Below are 27,375 nucleotides of genomic sequence, written 5' to 3'. Positions count from 1 at the left end.
GGCCAGCCTGGTCTACAAAGGGAGTTCCAGGACAAGTTCCAAGGCTACAGAGAAACTCTTGTCTCAGGAAAAAAAAAAAAAGCAAACAAAACAGTCATTCAGGAAAATAAAATAATCTTTAAAAAAATGATTGAGATATTTAGTTCCTAAACTTCAGTAAAAGGAACCTGTTTATACTGTGGGTAGAAGCAGATAAAAGAACTACTTGGTTCAGATAATTCTGAAGGGAGATATTTCTTTTCAGTATTCTTTTTGGCATAATAGTATAGTTCTTGATTCCATAGAAGTGAAAGTCAGCTTTTCTTCTCGCTGATGTTTTGGCAGGTGGTATCCCTCGAACTCCAGTGAGACAGAAGATGAATACCATGTCCCGATCCTTGAAGATGCTGAATGTGGCGAGGCTAAATGTAAAGGCTCAGAAGTTACACCCAGATGGTAGTCCAGACATGGCTGTGGAGAAAGGGCTCCAAAAGACAGTGATCGGCAGAACAGGAGATAAATCAGAAGACAGAGGAAGAACATTAAGAAGTTCTAAACTTAAAGGTATTCATTCATTCTAGAGCCTTTGGTGTCCATGTTGTTGTGTAAGAGAGCTAGAGGCTGGGGAGTCTAGCCCAGTTGATAGAGTGCTTGCCTAACATTCATGAAATCCTTGGGTTTGATTCTCCACATAAAACTGAACACGATGGTGCACATGTATAATCTCAGAACTTGGTGGTAGAGGCAGGAGGATCAGAAGTTCAATATATATATATATATATATAATGAGTTTGAGGGCAGCTGAGCTATATGAGACCTCATGTAAATAAATATACAAATAAATAAAATGGGATAGAGGGAGAAGAGTTGGGAAAGGAGAAAGATTGAGATTATTTGGGGAAATGAAGAGCAGACTAGTATCTATCCCCATGTAGACCAGAGGACAAACTCAGTTTACATTCTTCAGGGGCCATCCACCTTTTTTAAAATTTGTGTTTAATTAACTTATTTTATTGAATTAGGGTCTCATGTAGCCCAAGCTATCTTCAAAATGTCTCTGTAGCTGAGCCTGGACTTGAACTCCTGATCCTCCTGCCTCCACCTCCACAATGCTTGAACCATGGCCATGTGCCACTATGCCCAGCCATCTCTCTCACTCTTTCTTTCTTTCCTTTTTTTTTTTTTTTTTTTTTGAGATAGGTTGGATCTTTCATTGACCTGAAGCTTGCTGAGAGGCTAGGCTAGGCTGGCTAGTGAGCTGCAAGGATCTACCTATCTCCATTTCCCCAGCACTGGGATTGTAAGCATGGTCCACCACATTTGGCTTTTAAAAGGATAATGCTGGGAGATCAGGTCCTCATAGTTTGCAACTGAGTTGTGACCCTTAGGTAGCCGTATTGTTGAATTTTAAATAATTTTTTTGCAGCATTTTAATTTATATTGTATGTTATAGTGTACATAGATGGTGCCTTCAGTTATGGTGCACACATGGGTCAGAAGGGAGCTACTGGGAGTTTGTACTCTCCATCCACCATGTGAGTTTGATCTCTAGAATCGGCAGCAGGCACCCTCAACTATTGACCCCTCTGACTAGCCTGTTATTATTGAGTTTTTAGAGGTCTTTGCATATTTTGGATAATGAGCCTTTATCAGATGTCCTTTGCAAATATTTTCTTCAAATCTATGGTTTACCTTTTACACTCTCATTAGTATGTTGGTAGAACATTTAATTTATTTTTAGTTGGTTGGCTTTTATCTTATATAGCCCAGGCTAGCCTCAAGTCTATTGTATGTCTGAGTCTTGCCTTGAACTTCTGTTTCTCCTTCCTCCTAGATATATATCTAGATTTTATTTGTTACTGTCTAGCAGTCTTAGGGCCTTTTATTTTCATATTGTGACTGGCTCACTTTGAGTTCATCTTTGTGGAAGATAAAAGTTTGTGTCTGAACTTAATATTTCCCATTTGGATGTTCAACTGTTTTACACCATTTATTGATCTTGCATCCATTGTATCATCTTTGTTCTTTGTCAAAGATCAGTTGACTGTACTAATACAGAACTCTATTCTGTTCTATTGATCTCTTTGTGTTTTGTTTTTTGGTACCACACATATAGTTAATCTTAAATTTGGATAGTTTTTAGTTTTCTGCTTTTATCTCTTAGCATTGAGTTGGCTTTTATTCTCTGTATAAACTTTTAAAATCAGTTTGCCAATATCCTCAGATTAACTTGTTGAGGTCATCAGTGGGTTGCATTGAACCTGTCAATCAGATAGGAAGAACTTACATCTAGACAGTACAATGCCTGACTGCTTACGAGCATATGGATGCTTCCATTTATTTGGTTCTTGGATTTCTTCCATAGTTTTGTAGTTTCCCTCATATAGGTCTTACACATATTTTGTTAGATTTAATTTCTGAGTAAGTACTTCATTTTTTGCATGTTAAAATAGCTAATGATGTGCGAAGTATGTGTGTGAGTTTTATTTAATAAGGTTTATTTATGTTTTATGTTTATGTGTTAACCTGCATTTATGTATTTGTACCACATGTGTGCCTGGTATCTACAGAGGTCAAAAGAAGGCTTCAGATCCCTTTAGAACTGGAATTACAGGCAGTTGTGAACCACTATGTGAGTGCTAGGCACCAAATCCAGGTCCTCTGCAAGAGCAGTAACTGCTCTTACCTGCTGAGCCTTATCTAGTACCTGCTAATGTGGTTTTAGTTTCAAATCCCACTCATAAACTGCCGATATTTAGGGAAGTGGCAGGCTTTTTAGATTAACTTTGTTTCATACAACCTTCTTATCCCTCATTAATTCCAGGAACTTTCTAATTAGTTCATTCAAATTTCCTATGTAGAAATTTTTATTTATTTGTTTGTTTGTTTGTTTGTTTGTTTGTTTTTTCGAGACAGGGTTTCTCGATGGCTTTGGAGGCTGTCCTGGAACTAGCTCTTGTAGACCAGGCTGGTCTCGAACTCACAGAGATCCGCTTGCCTCTGCCTCCTGAGTGCTGGGACTAAAGGCGTGCACCACCAATGCCCGGCCCTATGTAGAAACTCAATGAACAAAGACACTTTAAAAAATTATTTCTTGATCTTAAGTTTTCATTTGTACATTTACAAAGCCTTAGAAATAGTCACTCGTCTCTTTTCTTTCTCAGTCTTGACACTGGTGATATTTTGAATGAGATGTCTTTTTCTTGTTGGCCTGTGTTAGGCACTGTGGTATGTTTAGCATCATTAATAGCATCTACATGCTATATGGGAGTAATCCCTAGAGTCAGTCATAGCAATCCAGGTTAGATTTCTTCTGGAAGACATAAGTCTCTCTCCCCAACTGATAAACCCTTAAGTGATACAGAGTTGATCAGAATATGATAAGCAAATGGTCTTTTTTTTTTTCCCCACAGACTTTAAAACAGAAGAGGAGCTATTGTCTTACATACATGAAAACTACCAAAAGACTGTGTCTACAGGAGAAATCACATTGTATTCATGTGCTCAGAATATGGTCTCAACCATTAAAGTGTTCCTGAAGTCGAAGGACGTCAAAGAATTAGAAGTAAGGAAGTCTAGATAATGCTGTCATAGATGTAGTTGATGGTTTAGTGCACATACCTTGAAGAATTTCCATTATGTATACATGATTGAAAAGTTATGAGTAGGCTGGAAAGCTGGCTCAGTGGTTGAAAGCAGTGACTGATCCTTTGGGGGACCCAGGTTCAATTCCCAAGCTGTTTGTGGCTCACATTTGTTAACTCTAGGTCCGAGAGGTCTGATGCCCTCTTCTGGCCTCTTTGGGTACTGCATGCATATGATGCACACATTCATTCAGTCAAAACATCCATACATGTAAAATAAAATATTCTTTTTAAATAATGAGTAAAGGATTCAGTATAATTCCAGATTTTGAGATGTGAGCCTGATAAACTGGAAGACCAGAATCAAAGTGAACATCTGTCCTAATGGAATGGTATATTTTTGTGTATGTTAGCTACATGAATTAAATTAATGGTTTTGACATTTGCTGTTCTTCAGAATCACTTTGTTGTTGTTTTGGTTTATTACTATTATTATTTGTTTATATTTTATGTATATGGGTGTTTTGCCAGCATGCATGTCTGCACACCATTTGCATTGGGACCCCTGGAACTGGAGTTACAGATGTTTGTGAGCTGCTGTGTGGAAGCTGGGAATCAGACTTAGGTTCTCTGGAAGAGCAGCCAATGCTCTTAATTGATGAGCTATCTTTCCAGGCCTGTTTTTTGTTTTTAATGTTAGTGTCTGATAGACTAACTCCAGGTCTCTTTATGTTAGGACTTGGACATCTATTGGTTTTAAAAACTCCCTACATAAATAATCTTAGCAGTGATGCAAACCACTGTTTTAGAGCACCTCATTTCCTTTATTCATGTTTAATGGCAAAAGCAAGGCTCTTTCTCTATAGTGAACAGGAGCTATTTATGGTATCACTGCTTTGTAGAACCTTCTTTTTAAAAATTCAGTGTATAAAGCTGGGTGTGGTGGCACACTCCTTTAATTCCTGCACTTGGGAGGTAGGAGGATCTCAATGATTTCAAGGCCAGCCTGGTCTACCTGATAAGTTCTAGGACAACCAGGACTACATAGAGAAACCCTCTCAACAAAAAGGGCGTGTGTGTGTGTGTGTGTGTGTGTGTGTGTGTGTGTGTGTGTGTGTGTGTGTATGTTATATGTATGTGAGTGGAGGTGTATTCGGAGTCCAGAAGAAGGTGTCAGACTCTCTAGAGCTGGAGTTTCAGGTGGTTTTGAGCAGTCCAGCATAGGTGCTAAGAATCCTCTGCCAGAGCAATTTGTGCTCTTAACCTTAACGGTTGAGCCATCTCTATAGCCCAAGAAACCTTTCTGTAACAGTGGAAATCTAAAGGCTTGCTGTGTCTACTTGGTTACACATAGTAGTTTTGTTTTGGTTTTTTTTCCCCCACATTCTCTAAGACATCAAAGGAAAGCATTCATTTCAGTGGTTTTCATTCAAATGAAAGAAGAGGGAAGTATGTAAGGCATTAGTCAACTGTGAAGCAAACTAGAAATAAGTAACAGTTTTCTCCTATATAATAACTTTGTATTTGCAGGTGACTTGCCTGAATCATATGAACAGTAACCTCTTAAAAACCAGCAAAACTCTCCGACAGAATATAGGGGGAAAGCTGGATAAAGAAGACAAAGTCAGAGAGTAAGAAACCAATTTGTTTAATTTTACTACTACCCCAAAACAGTTCTCAGGTTAGCTTGGGACAGTTTAAATTGTCAGTTGCTTGAACATGCTTTTGTTAGTGATCTTTATGATGTACTGAGAGGTATTTTGAGTCACCTGATTAACAAGCACACCAGTGTTTAGAGAACACACTGGATTCTTATTGGACTCATCCTTCCCTCCTTTATTTAAAAAGAAAAGTATCATGGAGCCCAGCCTGTCCTCAAGCTTGCTATACAGCTGAGGCTGGCCTTGAACTCCTCATTATCCTGCTCCTACCTCACAAGTATTGAGGTTGCAGATATACAGCACCATGCCCAGTTTATGTAGTGCTGAAAATCAGATGCAAGGCTCAGGCATGCTAGGCAAGCAAGTCACCAACTGAGCTACACCCCAGGTGTCCCCACCTATGCACTGCCTTTTTTTACCCCTCTCTTTTTCAGTACTCGAGATTGACTCCATGGCTCTGTATGTGCTAGGCATGTGCTTCAACTCTGAACTATCTTCCCAGTTCTTGGTCATTGTTTCTTATAGATCTTTGCTCAAAGAAAGAGTTTTCAGTAAGTGACAGTCAAAGGAGATGTAACAAAGTATTTTGTTTACTTAAGGTGCCAGCTTCAAGTGTTTCTTCGCCTGGAGATGTGTCAGCAGTGCCCCTCAATACTGGAAAGTACAGATGAGGTGGAACAAGTAGTGGAGGAGGTGAGTCTATGGCTGATGCCTCGAGAGCATGTTCTCCTGCTTTCTACTTCCCAGCAGAGGCTATGGTCATTTTCTGCAACTTCTTTCAGGTGACAGATTTGCTGCGCATGGTGTGTCTCACTAAGGACTCAGCATACCTGTCAGAGTTTCTGGAGGAGATTTTGAGACTGTAAGTTTAATGACTACTGTCTTAGTTTAACGTTGTTTTACCGAGAACTCCACATGGTGCTGTTTTAGAATTACAAGATTACAAGGGCATTTTTCAGGCTGGGTGGGGTGGGAGGGGTAGAGAGGATGAGGTGGTAACTCTGTTCCATATTTAACTAATACACTCCACAGGTATATTGACTCCATCCCAGGGACAATTGGACAACTTTACCACAGCCTGGGGTTAAAGATTCCTCAGAAACTGGCTGGAGTCCTTCCTACAGAATTTTTTAGTGATGATTCTATGACTCAAGAGAGCAAGTCACCACCTCCCTCATCAAGTGCTCATAGATCAGTGTCGGGCATTACTGAATCTGAGCAGCTGGAGGAGCTGCGGACCAGATCAGCCAAGAAGAGAAGGTATCGGAGCAATTACCTATGCTATAATTAAGTTCAGAGAAGGGGCAAGTTTGAAGACAGTCCATCTAATGTGCTAAGTTTGTAGTTGCCCTTGTATCAGAATCACAGTCATAAACTTTCAGGAGTTCCCTCCAAGTAGCATCTGACACTTTATATTTATTACTCAGGGAATATGTGGTATTTATTTTGGTTTACAAAGACCTTCTTTACTGTCAACAGAGGTATCTGAGAACTAGGAACCTCTTATGAAATAAGATTGGGATTTCAGCTTATTTATAACATCTCCCTTGCTGCTTGTCATTGTTATTAACTAGCTGGATCTGTAGTAGCTATTTTTAGTAATTCTGGACTTATTCTAAATTCAGGCCAACCTCGAGATAACTAACTAGCACTTAATTTAAACAGTGTATTTTGTATGCTGGTTTCATGCAAGCCTCGCTACATAGTTCCTTTATTTGGTGTGTTTTCTATTTTTAAAAGGAAAAATGCACTAATAAGACATAAAAGCATTGCAGAGATTTCACAGACTCTTCGACAAATTGAAGTTCCCAAAGTGTCCAAGAGAGCTATGAGAAATGTAAGTAATCACCAATGATAAGAGCTAATGGTTCCTCTGCGGCTGAGATTAACGGGGAAAGGCAATGCTTCTCCCAGTGGGAAGTCAGCTTTGGAAGGTACCTTATCTGAAATGACCCTTCAGAGCGTCTGGATTTTGGAGTATTTACAATCAAAGAAATTTTTAAAATCTTTGGGAGTTAGAGAGATTGCTTACTGGTTAAGAGCACTTGTTGCCCTTCCTAGGGTCCTGAGTTCAATTTCCAGTACCCTCATTGTGGCTCACAATCCATTGTAACTGTACTACTATGGGATCTGTGGCCCTCTTTTGGAAAGAAAAATCTTTGCATTTTAGCACAGTTCAGATTTTGGACTTTTGAATTTAGGGATATTCAACTAATGTTGAATATTTCTGTGAACATGTATTAAACTATAACCAAAAGAATAAAGAAATATAAAATTAAAAACCAACAACAAAACAACGGCTAGGGAGATAGTTGAGTCAGTAAAGTACTTGCAGCCTGAGTTCAGTCCCCAGAACTGGTACACACACACACACACACACAGGGAGTTGAGGGAGAGGGGATATAAGCTCAGCTTTAACTAACATGACCTGAATTTGAGCTCTGGAACCTGTGTTTAAAAAAATACATTCAATAGGACTGGAGAGATGGCTCAGTGGTTGAGAACACTGGCTGCTCTTTCAAAGGACCCAGGTTCAATTCCCAGTACCCACATGGTGGCTCATAATCGTCTGTAACTCCAGATCCAGGATCGACACCCTCATGCAGACAGAACAGAAAGTGGTGGCCCATGCCTTTATTCCCAGCATTTGGGAGGCAGGGGCAGGCAGATCTCTCAATTCCAGGCTAGCCTGGTTTATAGAGTGAGTTCCTGGACAGCCAGGGCAACACAGAGAAAAAAAGAAAAAGAAAACGAGAGGAAAAAAAGCAAAGCCAGGGACAGGGGATATGCTCAGTTGGTAAAATGCTTGCCATGCAAACATGAAGACCTGAGTTAGTTTAGAACCATAAAATGCCTGGCATAGTGGCACATACTTGTAGTCCACCACTGGAGAGGCAGAGACAAATCTCTGGGTCTGCCAGACAGCTAGCCTAGACTGCTTGGCAAGTTTCAGGCCAGTAAGAGACCCTATCTCAAAAACAAGAATGTGGGAGGACACCCTAAGTTGTTATTTGGCTTCCATATGCACACATGTGGACCTGTCCCCCCACAAATACATACATACATATGTGAACAAACAGACACAAAGACAGCCATAGTCATAATAATGTGAAGAAAACAAGTGTTAAAGCTCTTTTATAATTTGTCTAGTAGGGTTTCTGGCTTTTGTTGGAAAACCCCTGAAAATAAAAATAAAAATAAATAAGTGAAGTTAGGAGTTGGAACTGGAGAGATGGCTCAATTAAGAGTGTTTGCTTCTCTTCCAGAGGACTCATTTGGTTTTCACAGCCCACACAGCTCATCAGCACCTATAACTCCAGCACTAGGGGATCCTGTGCCTTAACCTGCACATAATTGAAAATAATAAAAATAGATCTTAGCCAGGCATTGTGGCTCATGCCTTTAATCCCAGCACTTGGGAGGTAGAGAGGCAGGTAGATCTATGTGAGTTCAAGGCCAGCCAGAGCTAGTTCCAGGGCTGTTATACCTCAAAAAACTTAAGAATGAACAAACAAATGAATGAATAAATAAGTCTTCAAAACAAGTTAGGCAAGAATAAATTCAGTCTTTAATGTAATAACAAAACTTAAAAAACAACAGTGAAAATGTCATTGAAAAAAATATATGAATATAATAGGTGTTTGATTATCTCCCAAAAGAGTATTTTTTGATATGTTACATTTCATTTTGATTACAGTTTGGGATGGGGATGGGAGTGAAGATGGACCCTGTCATGAAACTTGGTAGTAATTGGTGGCAGCATAATAAGGGTTTTCAGGGAAGCAAAACAGTATACCTAGGATCTGCTTACTAGGTGGGATTAGCATCATGCTGAGGAAAGAAGGGAGGATAAAGATGCAGTGATGCTTTGGAACACGAACGGTTGGAGAAGAGATCAAGTCTGTGAGAACTTGTTTCAGAGGCATCCTCTATGGTAGTGGTTGTTCATTTCTAAACTGCCCGTACCATGGGAGGTGGGCTTCTTTTAGAAGTAGCAGTATTCACTTTCTTACGTTATCTTACCTGTAGATAAGATGCCAGTCTCACAGATCTTATACATGACTGAAGGGGAAAAAATTCCAAAAGTGGATGATGTACAGAAGCTGCAAGAACTCTATTAGCACTAGTTTTTATACTGATTTACATTTTCTAGCGTTTTTTGAAAATTTTTATTCTAGATTGTCCATGGCTGGACATGGTGGCTCACATCTTTAGATCCAGTACTCAGGGGGCAAAGGCAAATGGATTTCTGAGTTTGAGGCTTGTCTGGTCACATAGTGAGTTCCAGGCCAGCTAAGGCTACATAATGTAGAGAAAATAAACAATGATAAAAAATATCAGAGCAGAGACTTAAAGGACATCAGGTTTTGATATTGATTAAAGAATTATTTCATGCTGGGCCTTGGTGGTGCACGCCTTTAATCCCAGCACTTGGGAGGCAGAGGCAGTTGAGTTGAAGGCCAGCCTGGTCCACAGAGCGAGTTCCAGGACAGGCTCCAAAGCAATACAGAGAAACTCTGTCTCGAAAAACAAAACAGAGAGAGAGAGAGAGAGAGAGAGAGAGAGAGAGAGAGAGAGAGAGAGAGAAAGTATTTCATGCCATTTGGTACCATAGATGAATAGCTATTGAACTGAAGGATCAGTTAAGTGTCTATATAAAAAATTTGAGTTTTTTTAAAGATCAATATCATTATACTAGGAAACAGAGAATTTGTGTTATAAGTGTAGCATATATTAATTATGTACATGAATCACATTAGTGCATATACAATGCCCTCTTCTGATCCCTGTGGGCATGTAAATGGTACACATACAAATATTCAGACAAAACACTCATACACATAAAAATCTTTAAAAAGAAAGAGATAGCAAATAGGAAAATCTTGAAAAAGGATTCCTTTATTTAGATGTATCTGGGAGTCTTGACTCCTTTACTAGAATAACAACCCAATAGAAGTTTGATGTAGAGGTGTTAAGAATCCAGTGTCCTAATCAATCTGTATGGCTTTCCCTTTTTAGGTATAAAAGATACACATGATTATCATTATAAAATTGAACAGTATCTTCTCTATCCATTCTTCAAAAGTTATAATGCCAGTTAGTCTGTTGTGTATGATCCTGGACCCTTTTCCATATATACCTAAAACAGACATTAACAGTTTGTTCATAATGTACCCACGTCTATATGAACTTAAAAATAATTTCATCCTAGCTGAGCATGTGCACATCCCTCTAAAGTTGGTGTGAGGAGCTGAAGCATGAGCATTGTTACATAGCCAGCCTGAACTGCACAGAGACTCTTATTTTCAAAGAAACAATAGATTTAAGCTACCATACTTACTATTCTGAATTTAAAAACCCTCCCCATTACATATCTCTATGGTGGTATGTATACACAAGTCTCCCATGTGGTTTCAAATCCTCATTGGCTGGGTGTGTGACACCACTGTTTCACTTTTTATGTGTGTTCACTACTCTAGCGGGAGTATCTTTGGAACCTGTGCTTTAGTGCATTTTGCTATTTTATTTCTACTATGGATCTCTCTGAATTGCAAAGGTCAGAGAACTTTAGGTAGAACTTTTACTTTCTATCTTGAACTAATGCCTGTGTTAATCTTCCTTGTTTCTTATTTCCAGAACTCTCAACCTGCTTCTGCACAGCCACTACTCCCAAGGAAAGACACAGTTCAAGGTGTGTTTTGTGTTTTCAACACCTATTCACTGGATGGATGAATTTACTTTGATTGGATTTAATGTTATAACTGCACATCAACATTGGTTAAAAAAAAAATCCAAATCTTTGTTTGGGGGAATAAGATAGTTCAGATAGCCTTAAATAAAATACTGCATCATGCAAATTACTGACTTAAAATATTTCTCAGTGTCATTATCATGGAACCCAGAATTAGAAAAAATTAAAGAGAGAGAGAGAGAGAGAGAGAGAGAGAGAGTGAGAGAGAGAGAGGAAGTGGGTCTGTTTTAGACAAAAGGAGTTTAAACATGTTGGTCAAAGTGCATTCCATTGTCCTGCTTGGATCTTTAGATGATTTTTTTCTTTCTTTTTTACAGCTAAATATAATTATATTACTTTTCTTCTTCCTTTTCCACTCTCTAGTCCTGCCATGAGCCCTCCCATCCCTTTGAAAATTGTGGTCTCTTTTACTTTGTTATTGTTATATATTATGCAGCACAGTCGTAAACATAAAAATACACAAACTGCTCTGTTTAATGTTGCTTATATGTATATGATTTCAGGACTGGCCACCTGGTGTTAAATAACCAGTTAGGGGGCTCATACCTGCGGAAGACTTTCTCTCAAGTTAATATATTTTTTGTTTGTGTTTTTGTTTTGTTTTAAGACAGGCTCTCACCATTTAGTTCTGGCTGCCTGGCACTTGATATGTAGACCAGCCTGGCCCCTGAAGCCACAGAGATCTGTCTACCTGTGCTCCCTAGTGCTAACAAATAGAAGCATTTAATCTATAAGTGAAAATATTAAATTCATTGTTAAAAAATGCTTCCCACAAACAAAAGTCAATGATTAGATAATGGCTTCACTGCCGAATTCTACCCAGCATTTAAAAATAAACATACTAGCATGTATTATTTCAGGTGATAATTCTGGACAGTTTGTTGAGGAATGAATTACCTTGAACAAATGATGCTGAGATAACTGTATATCCAAAAGAATGATACTGGGCTTACACTTCATTCAAAAATCTGTGTACAACCCTTTGAAACCTTAAGGTCAGTAGTTTTGAGGTCCCCAGAAATATGCTATCCAGGAGAATCATTTTAATACATATGGTTACCAAGTGGCTTCCTTAAGCAGCTCTGTCTGGATCTGGCATCCTCAGTTAGTTGACACCAACATTATGCTTTTTAATCTCCTGTCTCTCTTCCCTCTCCCCTGATGCTTTTAGAAGTGACAAAAGTCCGAAGAAATCTCTTCAACCAGGAAATGATTTCTCCTTCAAAGAGGGGACTGAAGCGGGGACTGCCTCGAAGCCATTCTGTATCAGCCTTGGACTGTCCACACAACAAACAGAACAACTTCAAGAAGACCAAAAGCAGTACATTTCAAGGTAACCACAAAAAGAATTTATAACAAATTTGCTGATAGCATTGTTCCCACTTTTATTCCCAAATTAGTAATGTGAGTCTTTCTGCTTTTTTTCTGGATTAGTTTAGCTAAAGGTTTGCTAGTTTTATTGATCTTTTGAAGAAACTTGAACTTTTCTTCATTGACTTTCTAGCCTCACTTTCTCCCTCTACTTCCTTTAATTTTAGTTTCTTGTTTCTTTCTTTTCTTTTTTCAAAGTTTTTGTTGTTGTTGTTTTGTTGTTGTTGTTCTTTGTTTTTAAGATAGCATCGATATGTAGGGTGTGAACAATAAGGTTGTCTCATATGGCTCTCTTTGGGTTCATCCTTCTTGGAGTCTATTAAACTTGAACAGTTAGGTTTGTGTCTTTCATCTGATTAAGGACATTTTTAGCAATTTTTCTTCAGGAAGGTTTTCTTCCACTTTGCCTTTTCACCTTCTAGAATCCCCATGATACATGTGTGACATACATGATAGTACAGTGTACATGGGTGCCTCAGTCCTTAATTTTCCTTTTTTTTTTTTCTGGTCAGGCTGTTTAATTTTATTTTTCCAGATTTACTGATTATTCTGCCTACTAAGATATGTGGTTGAATCCCTTTACAGAATTTCTTCTGGCATCTGTATTTTTTGGTGGTTGTTTTGAGTCAGTCTCATTTAACATAGGCTGGCCTCAAGCTTGCTATATCCCTAAGGATGACCTTTGATTTCTTACTTTCTTCTCTCTTTTTAACCCAAATTGTTTTTATCTTTTGGAAGTTTTTAAATTAAAATATAATTACATCATGTTCTCCCTTTCTTCCCTCCAGCCCCTCCAATAGTCCCTCCCTACTTCCTTTCAGATTTATGGTCTTTTTTTCTTTAATTATTATTAAATGTATGCACATAAATATATAAATACAACTTGTTGAGTCCATTTAGTGTTGCTTGTGTATATATGAGTTTAAGGCTGAGCAGTTGGTATTAGATAACCAAATACAGGGCAAATTCTGAGGGAGACTTAATTCTCCCTCTCTCAGCAGTCAGTAGTTATCTGTAGTTCTTTGTCTAGGCCTGTGAGATTATATTAGCATGTCTATTGATGTCATTGTTCAGTTTTTATTTAAGCATTCATATTGTTGAAGCAGATTTTCTGGTCCTGGTTCTTATTAATCTTTCTACCCCCTCTTTGGTGATGTTTCACAAGCCTTAGGTATGGGGTTTGTGTTGTAGGTACACTAATTTGGGCAGAGTACCACACAATTAGTTGCTCTCAGCATTTTGGCTAGCTATCATTTTTTGTATTGGTCTCCATTAGCTGCGAAGAGATGCCCCTTTGATAAGAGGTGAGAGCTCTACTTACTTGTGGGTATAAGCATATATATGTAAAATGCTGGTGGGAATTACACTAGTTTAGTAAAGTAGTAGGCTCTCCTCTAAGACCCATGGTCTCACTAGCCCTAGATCGTTGGCTAAGTTTCTTTTACCAGGCATGAGTTCCCTCTTGTTGACTGGGACTTAGATAGTTGTTGGTTACTGCCAAGATAGGTGCCACTATTGCACCTTTAGGGATATTTTGCAGGGCTGGTCACTATTACAGTTCATAGGCTTCACAGCTGGATAGGACTGTGGATTACCTCCCTTCTTTGGCAGCTTTCATGGCAACTTCCAGTTCAATAAAAAGCTAGTCCTCAGAGAGGAGGCTTTTGGATCAGATCCAGTTCAGATCCTTCACATCCTTAAGTGGCACAAATTCCTATGTGTGCACATACACTAATATTTTATATATAATTTAATTAAATATAAAATAATATGACTTTTGTGGCTTTTACAATCATCTTTAATGTTATTTATCCCTCCTCCCGCCTTCAATATTGATCTCTCTTCTTCCCTCATTCTTAATTAAAGCTCCCTCCCCCCTATTTTTCAATTTCTCCCTTCATATCAATTCTGTTGCTCCTGTTTGTACTTCCTGAGTACTGGATTGGCTGCATGTGCTGTTGATTGAATCCAGGGCCTTCTATATACTATGTAGAAACTCTTCCAATTGAGCTATACCCCCATTTTTGGCTATGCTTTTTAGCTGCAGAAATCCTTTTGTTACTTTCTATTGCTTGCTGATGTTTTTATGTATTACTTCTTGGTTTCCTTAGTTTTTGTAACCTGTAGGTTCATAAGCTCATTGAGCATATTGAGACTCTAGGGTCTAGGCTACTTTAGAGATGGTTTCGGCCCACTTCTTTTTTCCTATGAATGAGCCATGCTTTACTGTGCTTTGTACACCTTTTTTGTTGTCATGAACTAGCTATTTGACAAATTATAATGTAAAACATTTATTGTTGTGTGTAACATTGAAGTTTGTATTTTATCTTTGTGTCTAGGCAATGACTTGCCAAAGATTTTCATAAATGTCCAGTCAGTTTATTGATAGATGCTGTGGAAGAAAGCCACTGTGTTTGAGAGGGCTATAACTGACCCGATGTCTGTAGCCATCCCATAGGGATTTTTATATCTTACATTGGCTTGTGTCTTTTCTTTTTTTTTTTCTTTTCTTTTCTTTTTTCTTTTTTTTTTATAAGGTCTCACTGTTGTAGCCTTGGTCAACCCAGAGCTTGCTGTGTAGACCAGACTGGCCCCAAACTCACAGAGCTACACCTGCCTCTGCCTCCTGAGTGCTGGGACCAAAGGCTTGTATCAGATCTTTTTAATCAGTGCTGCTGACTACTCTATTATATTGAGCCCTGAAGGCATAGAATCTAGCTCAGAGTTTAGCCTCTTCTCTAATCAGGTAAAAAGCCACATGTAAATTCAGACTGCTCCCCTTCCCTTGCTGCTGCCTGAGAGAGTTGAGTGAGATTTATAGTTGACACTGTTTTTGTATCTTAGGTTATCACAAACTGCTGACTAAGAGTGTGGCTGAGACCCCAGTCCATAAGCAAATCTCCAGGCGACTGCTCCACAGACAAATCAAGGGCAGGTAAGTGACAGCCCAATCCTGACCCCTTTGGGCCACCGTCAGCACCATCTCATAGACAACTCTTTGCCTTCTCTTGACTTTCTTAGCTAATTCTTAAGCTTATTATTGATTATATTTTACTGACAGTAGACTAATATATACTATTCCATTCTGGCCTCTTACACTGGGTATAATAATTTTGTGATCGTGTACATTGCTTATATCAGTTCATCCCTTTTTATTATTAAGCAGTACTACATTAAATGGATCTTCTGCATTCACCTGTTGACATGGGGAAAGGTGCCAAGTAAGATTGGGGAGCCGAGTTAGCCTTTGTTGATGGATGTATAGCTAGGGCTTGTTTTTTTTTTCTGTAGTCACTAGTTGGACTAGGGAAATTACTGTCCCATTCTAAAAAAGAGCTGTCTTTTGGGAGGAAATTTTGTCTCAAACCTTTGATATTTGTTGTGAGCTTCTCCAGCACCCAGTCTAAGATATATGAACAGCAAAAATAAAACCCAAGGATCTCACTTCCCCTCCTTCTTCAGGTCCCCAGTTGGACTGTCTTTCTTTCCACAAGGCAGGGCGGTGGTGGCACACTCCTTTAATCTCAGCACTCTGGAGGCAGAGGCAAGCAGATCTCTGTGAGTTCGAGACCAGCCTGGTCTATAAGAACTAGTTCCAGAATAGCCTCCAAAGCGACAGAGAAACTCTGTCTTGAAAAACCAAAAAAAAAAAAAAAAAAAGGATAGGTTAAAAAAAAATGCATCTACTATATATTGTCGCAACTCTGCCAGGACATTATATACAGATTTTACACATTTGTGTAATTTATGAGGGTCAGAAGTCCTTGACAGGCTGATGGACATTAAAGCTCTTCATAAACATGCCTCCTCTTTACTGTGACTGGATGATGTTTAGCTTACTTTTTTTTTTTAGTACATTAATGGAATAAAAAAAATCTATTTTAAAGCTAATTTTGACATTGTCAAAATACATTTCACAGTAAAAGCATCCTAGGGGCTGGAGAGATGGCTTAGTGGTTAAGAGTACATAGTCTCTTACAGAGGACCTGAGTTCAATTCCCCACTCCCAGGACCATGTAGAATAATTTGCAACAACCTGTAACTCCAGCTCCAGGGGATCCAACAACTCTAGTCTCTGGGCACCAAACACATGTAGATAAGCATACACACATACACACATTTTTTTTTTATATCTTAAAAAATTCTATTTCCTGTGGTGATATATTATTTATCATTTAATAAAGCTTGCCGAAAGGATCAGAATGCAAAGCTAGCCACAGCCATAAAAGCTGGGCAATGGTAGCACAAATCCCAGGACTCAAGGGACAGAGGCAGATGGATCTCTGTGAGTTCAAGGTCACCCAGGGCTACATGAAAGTGAGTCAGTCCAAAAGAGAAACAGAGCTCATGCCTTTAATTCCAGCACTACAGAGGTATATAAGATAGGAGCAGGGCATTTATTATTCAGTCTGCAATTAGTCTCCAGCCATGGTAAGAACAGGATCTCTCCAGCCCTGGTAGGGGTAAGAGCTAGTGGCTAGCTACTTTGCTTCTCTGATCTTCATCTTGAAACCCAACATCTGTCTCTGGGTTTTTATTATTCATGTTACAATGTCCATCTATATATGGAGCAGAGCTTGGTGATGGTGTATTATATTATGCAAGATTCATGGTTCAATCCCCAGTTCTCACAGGGACAATAATTATGAATGAGAGTGCTTACCAAAGCTAATTATCAATAATCTTAAGGTCCGGGCTCAAGGCTTTTGCTCAGGATTCAAAAAGAGACACCACAAAAAGCATAGGATCTAAGTCTAAGGGCTATAGAAAAGAATTTTCCCACACTACATTCATTCTATACATGTGTTCTTTATTGTACTCTCTTTACTGTTCTCTATTCTAATTCTTTTGTCCTGATGTCCTTAACTTCCTAGCTCTAGTTCTCTGTCTCAATTCTAATTCTCTGTTTCATTCTTCTTCAGTTTTCTTTCTTTCTTTCTTTCTTTTCTTTTCTTTTTTTTTTTTTTTGGATTTTGAGATAGGGTTTCTCTGTTTAGCTTTGGAGGCTGTCCTGGCACTCACTCTGTAGACCAGGCTGGCCTCGAACTCACAGAGATCTGACTGCCTCTGCCTCCTGATTGCTGGGATTAAAGGCTGTGCCACCAACACCCGGCTATTCATTTTTCTACTTACTTATTTTTCCTACATTCTTTTTTTTTTATAAACATTTTAATTTTATTTATTATGTATACAATCTTCTGCCTGCATTCCAGAAGAGGACACCAGATCTCATTCAAGGTGGTTGTGAGCCACCATGTGGTTGCCGGGAATTGAACTCAGGACCTCTAGAAGAAAGTCAGTGCTCTTAACCACTGAGCCATCTCTCCAGCCCTTTTTTCTACATTCTTATCCTTTTACATTTCTCCCCTCAACTACTACCTCTCTCATCTCCTCTCCCAAATCTCTCTTCCCTTAGGGACTTGAAGCAAGATAAGAATTACACAGTTTCTCATTGGTCAGAAGCACATTCCTAAGCTACGTGATAGAGGCAAAGCCACTGGCTTGGCAACATAAGGTCCCAAGCCCATAGGAGCAAAACTGTGACCAGATGTGGAGGGCTCAGTGCCCAATGACAACCTTGAGACATAGATCCATTGTTAGTAGACTGGCAAGTAAAGAATTGGCATGCTTTTCTTAGTAACCTTGGTTGGACATCTACAGCTCTGAACTTGTACATAACTCTAAGGTTTCAAACTTATTATCTATTTACAAAAAGCCTTCCAGTCTAGTTTGAACTTGTTCTGAGGTGAAAGTGAACTAATTGTGTGCAGTTAGTGTGAGTAAGAACAAGGCTGGCTATTAAGAATCCACAGTCATTGTCGGACAAATAGATCGGTTATGAGGCATATCCCAATGTATATTCTATATATCAAAATTATATAGCCAAAGAAATCTTCTAGATCACCCACGAATAATGTGCCCAGCAGATGGAATATTTTCATGAGATAAACACGAAAGCAGTGGGAAAACACCCTAGGCTATTCTAGGGAAGAAGTGAAATTCTTAGGAAAGAATGAAGTGGCTCATGAGAGAAATTATAGACAGGAGGAGCAACTGGTTTCCATAGCCAGAGACCCCGTGACCTTGCCAAGTGATGCCATTCCATCAAGAGTCATACATCTGGTGGTTTGACCTGTTAAACACTAGTTAACACCTGCTTTATCTCTCATGACCCCTGACAGCTAATATTGTCAAACCCCAAGACTTTTGTAACTTTGTTAGTTGAGATGTTTTCTGTCTTTAATGTGTTTTTGTTGTTGCATTCTGTGTGTGTGTGTGTGTGTGTGTGTGTGAGAGAGAGAGAGAGAGAGAGAGAGAGAGAGAGAGAGAGAGAATGACAATGCATGTGGAGGTTGAAGACAGTTTTTTCAGAGTTGGTTCTATCCTTCCATTGTGTGAATCCTGGGGATAGAATGTGGGTTGTTGGACTTGACACAAGCACCTTACTCACTGAGCAGCTTGCCTGCCCCCATCTTTAATGTGTGAATCATGAGTGCTATTGACTCTTTGTGCTGTTGCTCTTCAAGGTCTTCTGATCCTGGTCCTGATATTCATGTAGTTGAAGAGTCTCCTGTAAAAGAGGATGGTGAGCATATATATTATCTACTCTTTTTGCATACTATCTAGCTTCAACAAAAGCTTTTCTGTGTTTTTCACTTAGCATATCCTTAAATACTCTGGATCCAGCATACATGTATATGGATGTTGTTTTATAGAAAATGTATTAAATTTAAATTTCTGGAGAAAGAAATACTTTTACAGAATAGAAATAGGCTTGGTGTGAGGATTCAACTTCAATGTTATACAAAGTGCTGTGGCATTTTAAAGTGTGTCTTAATAAGAACAGGTGTTCAAAACTACTTTCTCTTTTTGTTTGTTTTGTTTTTCAAGACAGGGTTTCTGTGTAGAAGCCCTGGCTGTCCTGGAAATTGCTTTGTAGACCAGACTGGCCTCTACCTTCCAAGTGCTGGGATTAAAGGTGTATGCCACCATTGCCTGGCTCAAAGACTACTTTCTTAAATTGTTTAAGTAAGTAGTGTTTGTGGCAGAAAAATGGCTTAATAAACCCATCACTCAAAAAATACTTTTAACACATTTTAGTGTATATTTTTCCTAGACAAAAATATATGTAATTACATATAGAAAACCTAGTTAAGCTGGGCATGGTGGCTCACGCCTTTAATCCCAACTTTACCATTCTGTAGGCAGAGGCAAGTGGATCTTTGTGAGTCCAAGGCCAGCCTGGTTTACACAAAGAGTTCCGGGGCAAGCAAAGGTACATAACAAAGAGACTCTGTCTCAATAAACAAACCTAGTTTTTTACAAAAGTCACATTATTGTTCTTTCTGTCATGCTTAGAAGTCAATTTATGAGACTTGTAAAGGAATAAGTTCATGGATCATTGTGTTCTACCACCTTGGTAGGACTGTATATCAGTCTCTTGTACATTTTCAGACACTTCAGTTGCCTCTAAAAGCCACTGTTGAATCTCTGGTGTCACAGAATCATACCTGCTGTGCAGACACTGTGGGGAGGAGATGCTAAATCTGAAGTCCCTCCTGTTTACCAGCTCTGCTTCTGGTTTTGCAGAAATAAGTTTGAGACGAAGTCCTCGAATCAAACAGTTGTTGTTTAACAGAACAAATTCTGGCTCCTTCTATTCTGTGTCTCAGCCAAAGTCTCGAAGTGTGCAAAGACTCCACTCATTCCAGCAGAAGTCAGGTAATGTGGGCCTGTCTGTCAAATGAATGTTTTGGGGAAAGGAAGCATGCAATTTGACATTTTCTCAACGTTTCAGAAGACTAAGATTAGCAGTCAGTAATCAAGGCTAGATTACAATCCTTGGCCTGTAACCATTCTTCCCTTGGATTCCTACAGCTGGTCATTCACACTGCTGTAGTAGGTAACTCATTCACTCCCACACACAATTGCCCAGGTAAAGGGTAGGTAGTATCAGTTTCAGTCTTCATTCTTTTATCCATTTTTATCTTGGCTAATAGATATGTTTTTTACACTTATACTGAAACAACAATGTATTTATACTTAAAATAAGTTATTTCAGTTGCTTATATTTCCTAAAATAAGGTTAAAATCCAGAAAGATAGGGCCTACAGAGGTGGCTTAGTTGTTAAGAACACTGGCTGCTCTTACAAAAGACTGGGGGTTCCCAGTACCCACATGTAACTAACAACTGTCTGTACGTCTAGTTCCAGAGGATCCAGTATCCTCTCTGGCTGCCTCAGTCACTACATGCACATGATGCACAGACTTATATAGACAAAAAACCTATACACGTAATAAAATAAAAATAAGTATTTTTTTTTAGTAAGGCAGCAATCATTGCAGTTGTATACATCATCAATTGGGATTTGCCACCCTAACTGGTCTCAAAAACATTGTCTTTCTTGTTTTAATAATGATGGGATCACTGGACATAGTGAAGCACAGCTTTAATCCCAGCACTGGGAAGGCAGAGGCAGGTGGATCTCTGCAAGGTTGAGGCCAGCCTGGTCTACATAGTGAGTTCCAGGATAACCAGTGCTACATAGAGAGACCCTGTCTCAACCAAAGAAAAATAGTGGGAGGGCAATTCTTGAGAAAGAATTAAATGCTGTTTTTGACTTGCAGACCAAAGAGAAAATTTTCCAGTCCAAAGTAATCAATCTCCTAAAACACTTCTTTTTGGGGCATTATCTGAGATCCCTGGCTCCTCCAAAAAGGGCTCGGCTCGAATTAGAAAGTCCTCAAGAAGCATTTTGGATTCTGAGATATCTACCGCTTACCAGGTATAAACTTTCTATAATGTTTAAAATGGTACAGTCTTGGGGAACATAGAGACATGGCTGAAGAAGCAGGTGTCCAGTAGAAAAAAGAAAACTGGGAATCTGTAGAGAATAAAAGATGTGAGCAGGGTGGGGTGGCTTTAATCCCAGCTCTTGGGAGGCAGACATAGGCATATCTCTGAGTTTGAGGCCAGTCTGGTCTACATAGTGAGTTCCAGGACAATCAGGACTATGTAAAGAAACCTGTCTCAAAAAAACCAAAAAGGTCTGGGTGGCAGGGTTAGGCTGCATGAATAGTTGCTGGGAGCTGGGGTTTAAAGCAGCAGATTTGGCTGAGGTCATGGCAGTGAGGAGACAGCAGTGCTATCGACTTCTTCTTTTGGCTCTGTCTACCATGTGTATGATCACTTCAGAGACTTTTCTAGTTTCTACCTTCTTTCATCCGGTCCCATTTGACTGGCAGTTGCTCTTCATGTCTCTCTCAGGACCAAGCCACTGAGTGAAGTCCTGCCTGTCTTGGTACAGACGTTTGTGCTCACCTACCTCTCCTCCATCCCTCCTAGTCCCTACCCTCTTCAGTTCTACCTGGAATATTTTGTTAGCCATCCTCCATTTGGATCAAACTAGCCTTTCTGAAAGATCAATCTGCCAGCTGGCATGCTTGCTAAAGCAAAGTTCCCTAAGTTTTCCTAAAGCAGAGCCTTTGTGTTCAGAGATCATCTTTTTTTTTTTTTTTTTTAAATCATTGAAACTGCTTCATTGTTAGAGGATGCCACAGAGCTATATGACCATGCCAGTCTCCCCAGGCAATCCCCTATGTTCTCATGGGTCTACCATGTCCATATGCTGGCCTGAGCCCTCCCCACTTGATGCTGTTACTACTCAGACTGTATCTAAAAAGCTACTGGTTTTCATATTTCTGCTTTTGTTTGTGCTGTTTTCTGTAAATCAAGTGTCTTCTGTTCTACTTTTCCAGTCTCTGCCTTCCCTTGTAGAGGTCCATTCTTTTTTTCTATTAGTATAGTGTGTGTGTGTGTGTGTGTGTGTGTGTGTGTGTGTGTGTGTGTGTGTAAAGTGGTATGTGTATGTCATAGTACATTCGAGAAGGTCAGAGGATAGCTCAGGATTTGGTTCTTTGTTCCTACCTTTATGAGGGACCCAGGGATCAAACTTAAGTTGCCAGGTTTGTATGGAAGCACCTTTACCTCAGCTCAGCCATCCTGTTGGCCCAGGTATCCATTCTTGAATACCTGATTCGTAAGTCATTCTTCCCTGTCCCTCAGCTGGGTTACACAGCCTCTTCTTTGCTTTCTGCATGTCCCTGCCAACTCAACATGAAAACCAGTTAGCCTGGGCTTCCCTTAAGACAGTCATGCTATAGAAAGATGGGTATTTGACTGCCTCACCTTGTAGAATTTTTAGCTACATTGTTAATAAAAAGGAAGGAAATTTTTGGTTTGGGAGTAGCCTTTCTGAGACATCATTGTTGCTGTGCCTATGTATTTGTATACCCTATTGCCCCCACCTCCTTTATCCAGGAAAAGTGTACCAGTAAAATCTGAGTAATGTTTGGGAGAGGAAAACAGGTCACTTTTTTTTTATTAATTTATTTTTTACATTTCAATCCCAGTTCCCCCTCCTTCCTCTCCTCCCATTTCCTACCACCTTTCCCCACTCCACCTTCCATCTGCTCCTCAGAGAGGGTAAAACCTCCCCTAAGAAGTCTTCTAAGTCTGTCCCATCATCTTGTTGAGGCAGGAACAAGGCACCTCTCCACCCTCTACACCCCTGTATCTAGGCTGAACAAGGTTTCTGTCCATGTAGAATGGGCTCCACTAAGTCAGTTTGTGCCTTAGAGTTAGGTCTTAGACCCATTGCCAGTGGCCTCATATATTGTCCCAGTTGCACCATTATTATAATAGTCAGTCTCTGAAATAAACATTTTTTTTTTTTCTTTTCAGACTCCCAAAAAGAGTAACCAAAAATCTCCAAACTTTCCGAAGACTACACCAAGAAGGAGGTTCCCTCGTATGGTACAGACCTCACTGTGCACTCCAGAAAGACTACAAAACTCCCCTACAAAAATAACTCCAGCTGAGGGGGGCATTTCTGAGGCATTCTCCTCACATAGTTACAGTTCACCATTGGCATCAAAGGTCACTCCCCAAAAGAGAGTCTCCCCAACAGAACAGACCTCTCCTCTTCTCACAGAGCTGCCCAGCACACCCAGGGGGCCAGACGTCCAACTACCTCGATGCTTGTCGGACTGTGCATGGCTAAACTCAGTGAATTCCAGTCCAGAAAGCCCTTATTGTCCCCCATCCCCACCTTGCCTGACTGCCGAATCTCAGAGTCAGTGTCTAAGCCCTGCAAGATACTTCAGAACACCTCCACGTACAGCCCTTGCTGGCACACCTGAGCATCAGAAGCCTGGACAGCTCTCTCTCTCTAGGGCCTCTCAGGCACAGGAACCTGCACAGGAACTACAGGAGAAAGCTGTCAAAATCCCCAAGCAGCCAACAGACCCCATTACTTCTTCCCAACCTCTTTCTCCTAAGGAACACTTTACTTCTGGTTGTGATGGCTCCCAGCATCAGCCTAGGAAATCATCAGCCTTCCCTCCTCCTGGAGAACTAAGTTGGAAATCACACCCTACGTCACCCAGCACAGCTACACCTGTCTCTTACCTTGTTCCCTCAACTCCTCCCAGAACCCCACGAAGAATGACCTCCCACCCCATCCCCCCTTCTCCGCCATCTAAGCTTAGGAGACTATGGAGAAAGACCTCTAGTCCTCAAGACTTCCCAGAGTGCCAGCCTGGACCCTCTGCTGCTCCAGTGCTTGAGGCAGCTACCAGCCCAGGCGCCATCACAGGCTCCAAAGGACAACAATCTTGTGAAGGACAGAGCGCTGGCTTCAGGAATGACTGGCAGGTATCCTCTCCTGTGCTCATTGCAAGGGACACAGAGCACCTTCCTCTGATTGGTGAAGCCCAACTCCATAGCCTTGAGAGCCATGAGGTAAAAAATGCCATCTTGCCAGAAGGTGAGGCGCCAAAGACCACCGTTGCTGATGAACCTCCCTCTGTGTCTGGCCCTGGGATTCTTCCGCCTGTCCCTTCTTATGTGTCCAGCTCCCCTGAGCTGCTGCCCTATGGCATGGCAGATGGAAGGCAGAGCAAGACTGCTGCTCAGCAGGGGAGCCCACAAGCTTCGGAGGCCACTGGCAGCCCTCAGACCTATGAGGTTGAGATGGAGATGCAATCTTCTGGCCTTCCCAAGCTCCGAATTAAAAAAATAGACCCTGGAGCTCTTCCAGAAGTTGAGGCCCTAGGAAACGACAGCCCTCTGGGAGAGGAGTGCACCCTCCCTGCTCTCAACATGCCCAAGGCCAATAAGTCCTCCAGTAGAGCTGAGCACACCTATTTGTCACCCCCTTGCCTCCTCCCCTCACACAGCACACCTGGCAAGAGTGGGGGGCAAACCTTCATCTGTCAGTCTTGTACTCCCTCCCGCTGTCCACCCAGTACCCCATCTCCATTTCAAGCAGATGTTGGGGTTTCTTGGACACCATCCCCCAAGCAAAGTGGGAAGACCACTCCTGAAATTATCAAAGACTGGCCCCGAAGGAAGCGGGCGGTGGACTGCAGTGCTGGGCCCTTTGCTGGGAGAGGCGAGGCCAATGCAGACTTCCCTGGGGCTTCATCACTGCTTGAGCCTGAGCCTGAGCCTGAGGGAAAGGAGCAAAACCTTGAACATCACCTCTCTAAGGTTCTTGTCTTGGAGGATTTTGAACTAGAGGGGGTTTGTCAATTGCCAGACCAGTCACCTCCCAAAGATAGTGTGTCTAAGGCTGAGGAAGCCTTCTCCTGGGGACAGTTTGAACTAGGCTCCAGAAAGAGATACCTGTCTGCCAAGGAAGAAGCTGAATACGATGTCAAAAGGGTCTGTGATTCCCTGAGTGAAGATCCCCAAGCTAGCAAGCGTGGAGAGTGGTCTCCACATTGGAGGACACCACCACTCCGCTCTGTAGGGGAAGATGAGGTATTTGTTTCTGGTGAGTTTTGTTTTCAAACCTATATGTGGTGTGTTTTCCCTTGGGCAGAGTGGTGAGGTGTTTGGAGCTGTGGGTGGCCTGGAGTCTTGTGGGCCTGCAACTTACCTTGTGGCATCTCCTTAGGCTCCACCCCACCCTCTGGCTGCATGGTACGGAGCTGCCTCTCTGCCAGTGGTCTGCAGGCCCTCACACAGTCTCCGCTGCTATTCCAGGGAAGAACACCATCCTCTCACAGCAAGGACACCAGAGGTAACCTGCCTCTTAAAAGTCCCATGTGCTTACCAGGGCTGGGCCCCCCTGTGAGTTTTTCTTGCATGCAGAGTGTAGGAAGATGGTTTTGACCCTGCAGTGTCATGTTCCCTTCCCAGAGAGGCTTCGTGGTGGACTTGGGACATCTGAAGAGAACCCTCTGTAAAATCCAACCAAACTCACTCAGATGCTAGGAGTGGTGTGCATGTCATGACACTGCTGGTTTGGGTTGGACAGCACAAGTGACAGTGATCAGGCCAGTCACTTTCAGCCATGCAAAGTATCATAAACCCCTCTAATCCAATCTAAAAGAAAGCCTTATGCGTGGACACACTGCATTTCCAGTGGCTTGTCACTGTCACACATACCCCTTATAACAGGTGTAGGTGACACTCTTGAGTCCACTCTTGTAAGACCCTCTGTGGTTAGAGCATGCTGTCTTTTATTCAGGCCTTACTGTTCTCTGCTTTCCCCTAGATGAGGAGGTGGATGTGTTCCCCTCCACTACCGAGGAGTCTCCTTTCAGCCAAGCCTTCTCCCGGAGACGGGCTTTCAGGACCTACACGAGGAAGAAGCTCATTAGCTAGCCCTGGTAGAACATAGCTGGAGGATTCAGTGAGGAACACTGTGAGCCTGGCCAGATCCCTTGCATTCCTGGAGTGGTACTCCACAGTGGCTTTCTATGGATGTGGAAATGATGCCAAGATCATACCACTAACCCCAGTAATGTGCCCAAACAAGAGTGGCCAGAACTTAATGGAACTGAGAAAGTTCACAAGCAGCTATGTCCCCTGTGGACTTAAAGACCTTGGGAACTTCACAGGGTGTGGTCCTATGCCTATAGTCCCGGCACTTGGGAGGTGGGGGCAAAAGGCTCAGAAGATTCTGACTGCATAGCAAGTACAAGGACAGCCTGGGCTATATGAAACCCTGTCTCAAAAGCACAGCAAAAAGACATCAAGGACCTTGAGCCTTTTCCCCAGCCACTGTTGAACTTACCACTGGAATGCCTCATGGTCTTCAGATTCTTATCATGGGCTTCATCTGGGGCCAGACCCTGGCCCTTTGGGAAAGGTTAGGAATCTGATGGGGCCGCAGGGTAGCTGGTACTATAACTCAAGCAGACTGGGAGTCCAGACAGCAAGCAAGAATCCTATTCCAGTGCCTCCATACCATGCATGACCTTGGTGATTCAGAGGACCACTGCCACACTGGAAAATGGAGAAAAGAACCCTTGGCATAGTCCCTTGAGGTGTTTGCCATAAGGCTTGAGTTCTCTGACACAAGCGGTACATCATAAACTAAGACCCATATGTGAAAGACTACTACGCCAAAAAACTCAGTGACAGTAAAGTCATCCTGGCTACTTAGCTTTCAGTGTGAGTGATCATATTGCAGGGTCTGCCCGGAGAGCCAGCCACCTCATGGCAGGTCTTAGCCTGATACATGTTTGACACCCATGTTGACTTGTAATCAACTAAGCCAACTTGCTGTGGAGTCTTGGCAGGAGCCTCACTTGCAGTGAGGGCTGCTTTGGTACCTTCTGTCTCCCCAGAAGGTTCAACCTTTTGTGGCCCCAGGGCTCATTCTTCCCACTGTCAGATTCCAAGTAAAAACTCCCATTTCTCCTTTCAGAGGTGTTCACTTTGTGTGGTGGAGGTAAACAACTAAAAATGAAGAGAAGGCCGACCTGGAGTGCCTGCCTGGGTTCAGTTCCCAGTTCTGAAGAAAGAAGAGGCTTCAGGTTGGCTCAGGCTTTCAGAGGTCAAAGTTCATGGTTATTTGTCCCTAACTTGGGTCCTATGCACTGTACTGGCAGTGAGGCAACCAGGAAGCAGAGAGGAAGGGCAGGACTCCAATATCCCCTTCAAGGATGCTCTCCAGTAACCTAACTTCCACTAGACTCCAACTCCGATAGGGTCCTCAGCGGAGGACCAGCC

The 27,375-nt window shown here is 41.3% G+C and overlaps 1 protein-coding gene and 1 non-coding gene across 3 annotated transcripts in view; both read left to right on the top strand.

Annotated features, from left to right (window-relative positions):
- Ticrr (TOPBP1 interacting checkpoint and replication regulator) overlaps positions 1-27,069 on the top strand; it is a 45,108-nt gene extending 18,039 nt beyond the window's left edge. For both annotated transcript variants that reach the window (XM_035442443.1, XM_027408199.2), the window contains 16 exons: positions 325-543; positions 3,393-3,544; positions 5,094-5,194; positions 5,824-5,917; positions 6,007-6,086; positions 6,257-6,484; positions 6,965-7,061; positions 10,862-10,916; positions 12,148-12,309; positions 15,192-15,282; positions 18,875-18,933; positions 19,938-20,069; positions 20,976-21,133; positions 23,092-25,186; positions 25,310-25,435; positions 25,913-27,069. In XM_035442443.1, the coding sequence (XP_035298334.1) occupies positions 325-543; positions 3,393-3,544; positions 5,094-5,194; positions 5,824-5,917; positions 6,007-6,086; positions 6,257-6,484; positions 6,965-7,061; positions 10,862-10,916; positions 12,148-12,309; positions 15,192-15,282; positions 18,875-18,933; positions 19,938-20,069; positions 20,976-21,133; positions 23,092-25,186; positions 25,310-25,435; positions 25,913-26,022 (3,959 nt within the window). In that variant the 3' untranslated portion in view covers positions 26,023-27,069. The remainder of the gene's footprint in view (positions 1-324; positions 544-3,392; positions 3,545-5,093; positions 5,195-5,823; positions 5,918-6,006; positions 6,087-6,256; positions 6,485-6,964; positions 7,062-10,861; positions 10,917-12,147; positions 12,310-15,191; positions 15,283-18,874; positions 18,934-19,937; positions 20,070-20,975; positions 21,134-23,091; positions 25,187-25,309; positions 25,436-25,912) is intronic.
- Positions 8,344-8,405, top strand: LOC113831000. Its single transcript, XR_003483952.1, has one exon. It is a non-coding gene; the product is annotated as a U7 small nuclear RNA (small nuclear RNA).
- Positions 27,070-27,375: the final 306 nt, after the last annotated feature.

Source organism: Cricetulus griseus, chromosome 3, assembly GCF_003668045.3.
Source record: "Cricetulus griseus strain 17A/GY chromosome 3, alternate assembly CriGri-PICRH-1.0, whole genome shotgun sequence".
In the NCBI taxonomy this organism is placed as follows: Eukaryota; Metazoa; Chordata; class Mammalia; order Rodentia; family Cricetidae; genus Cricetulus; species Cricetulus griseus.
The sequence above is the reverse complement of the archived record's forward strand: the minus strand, read 5'-3'. Positions and strand labels throughout refer to the sequence as shown.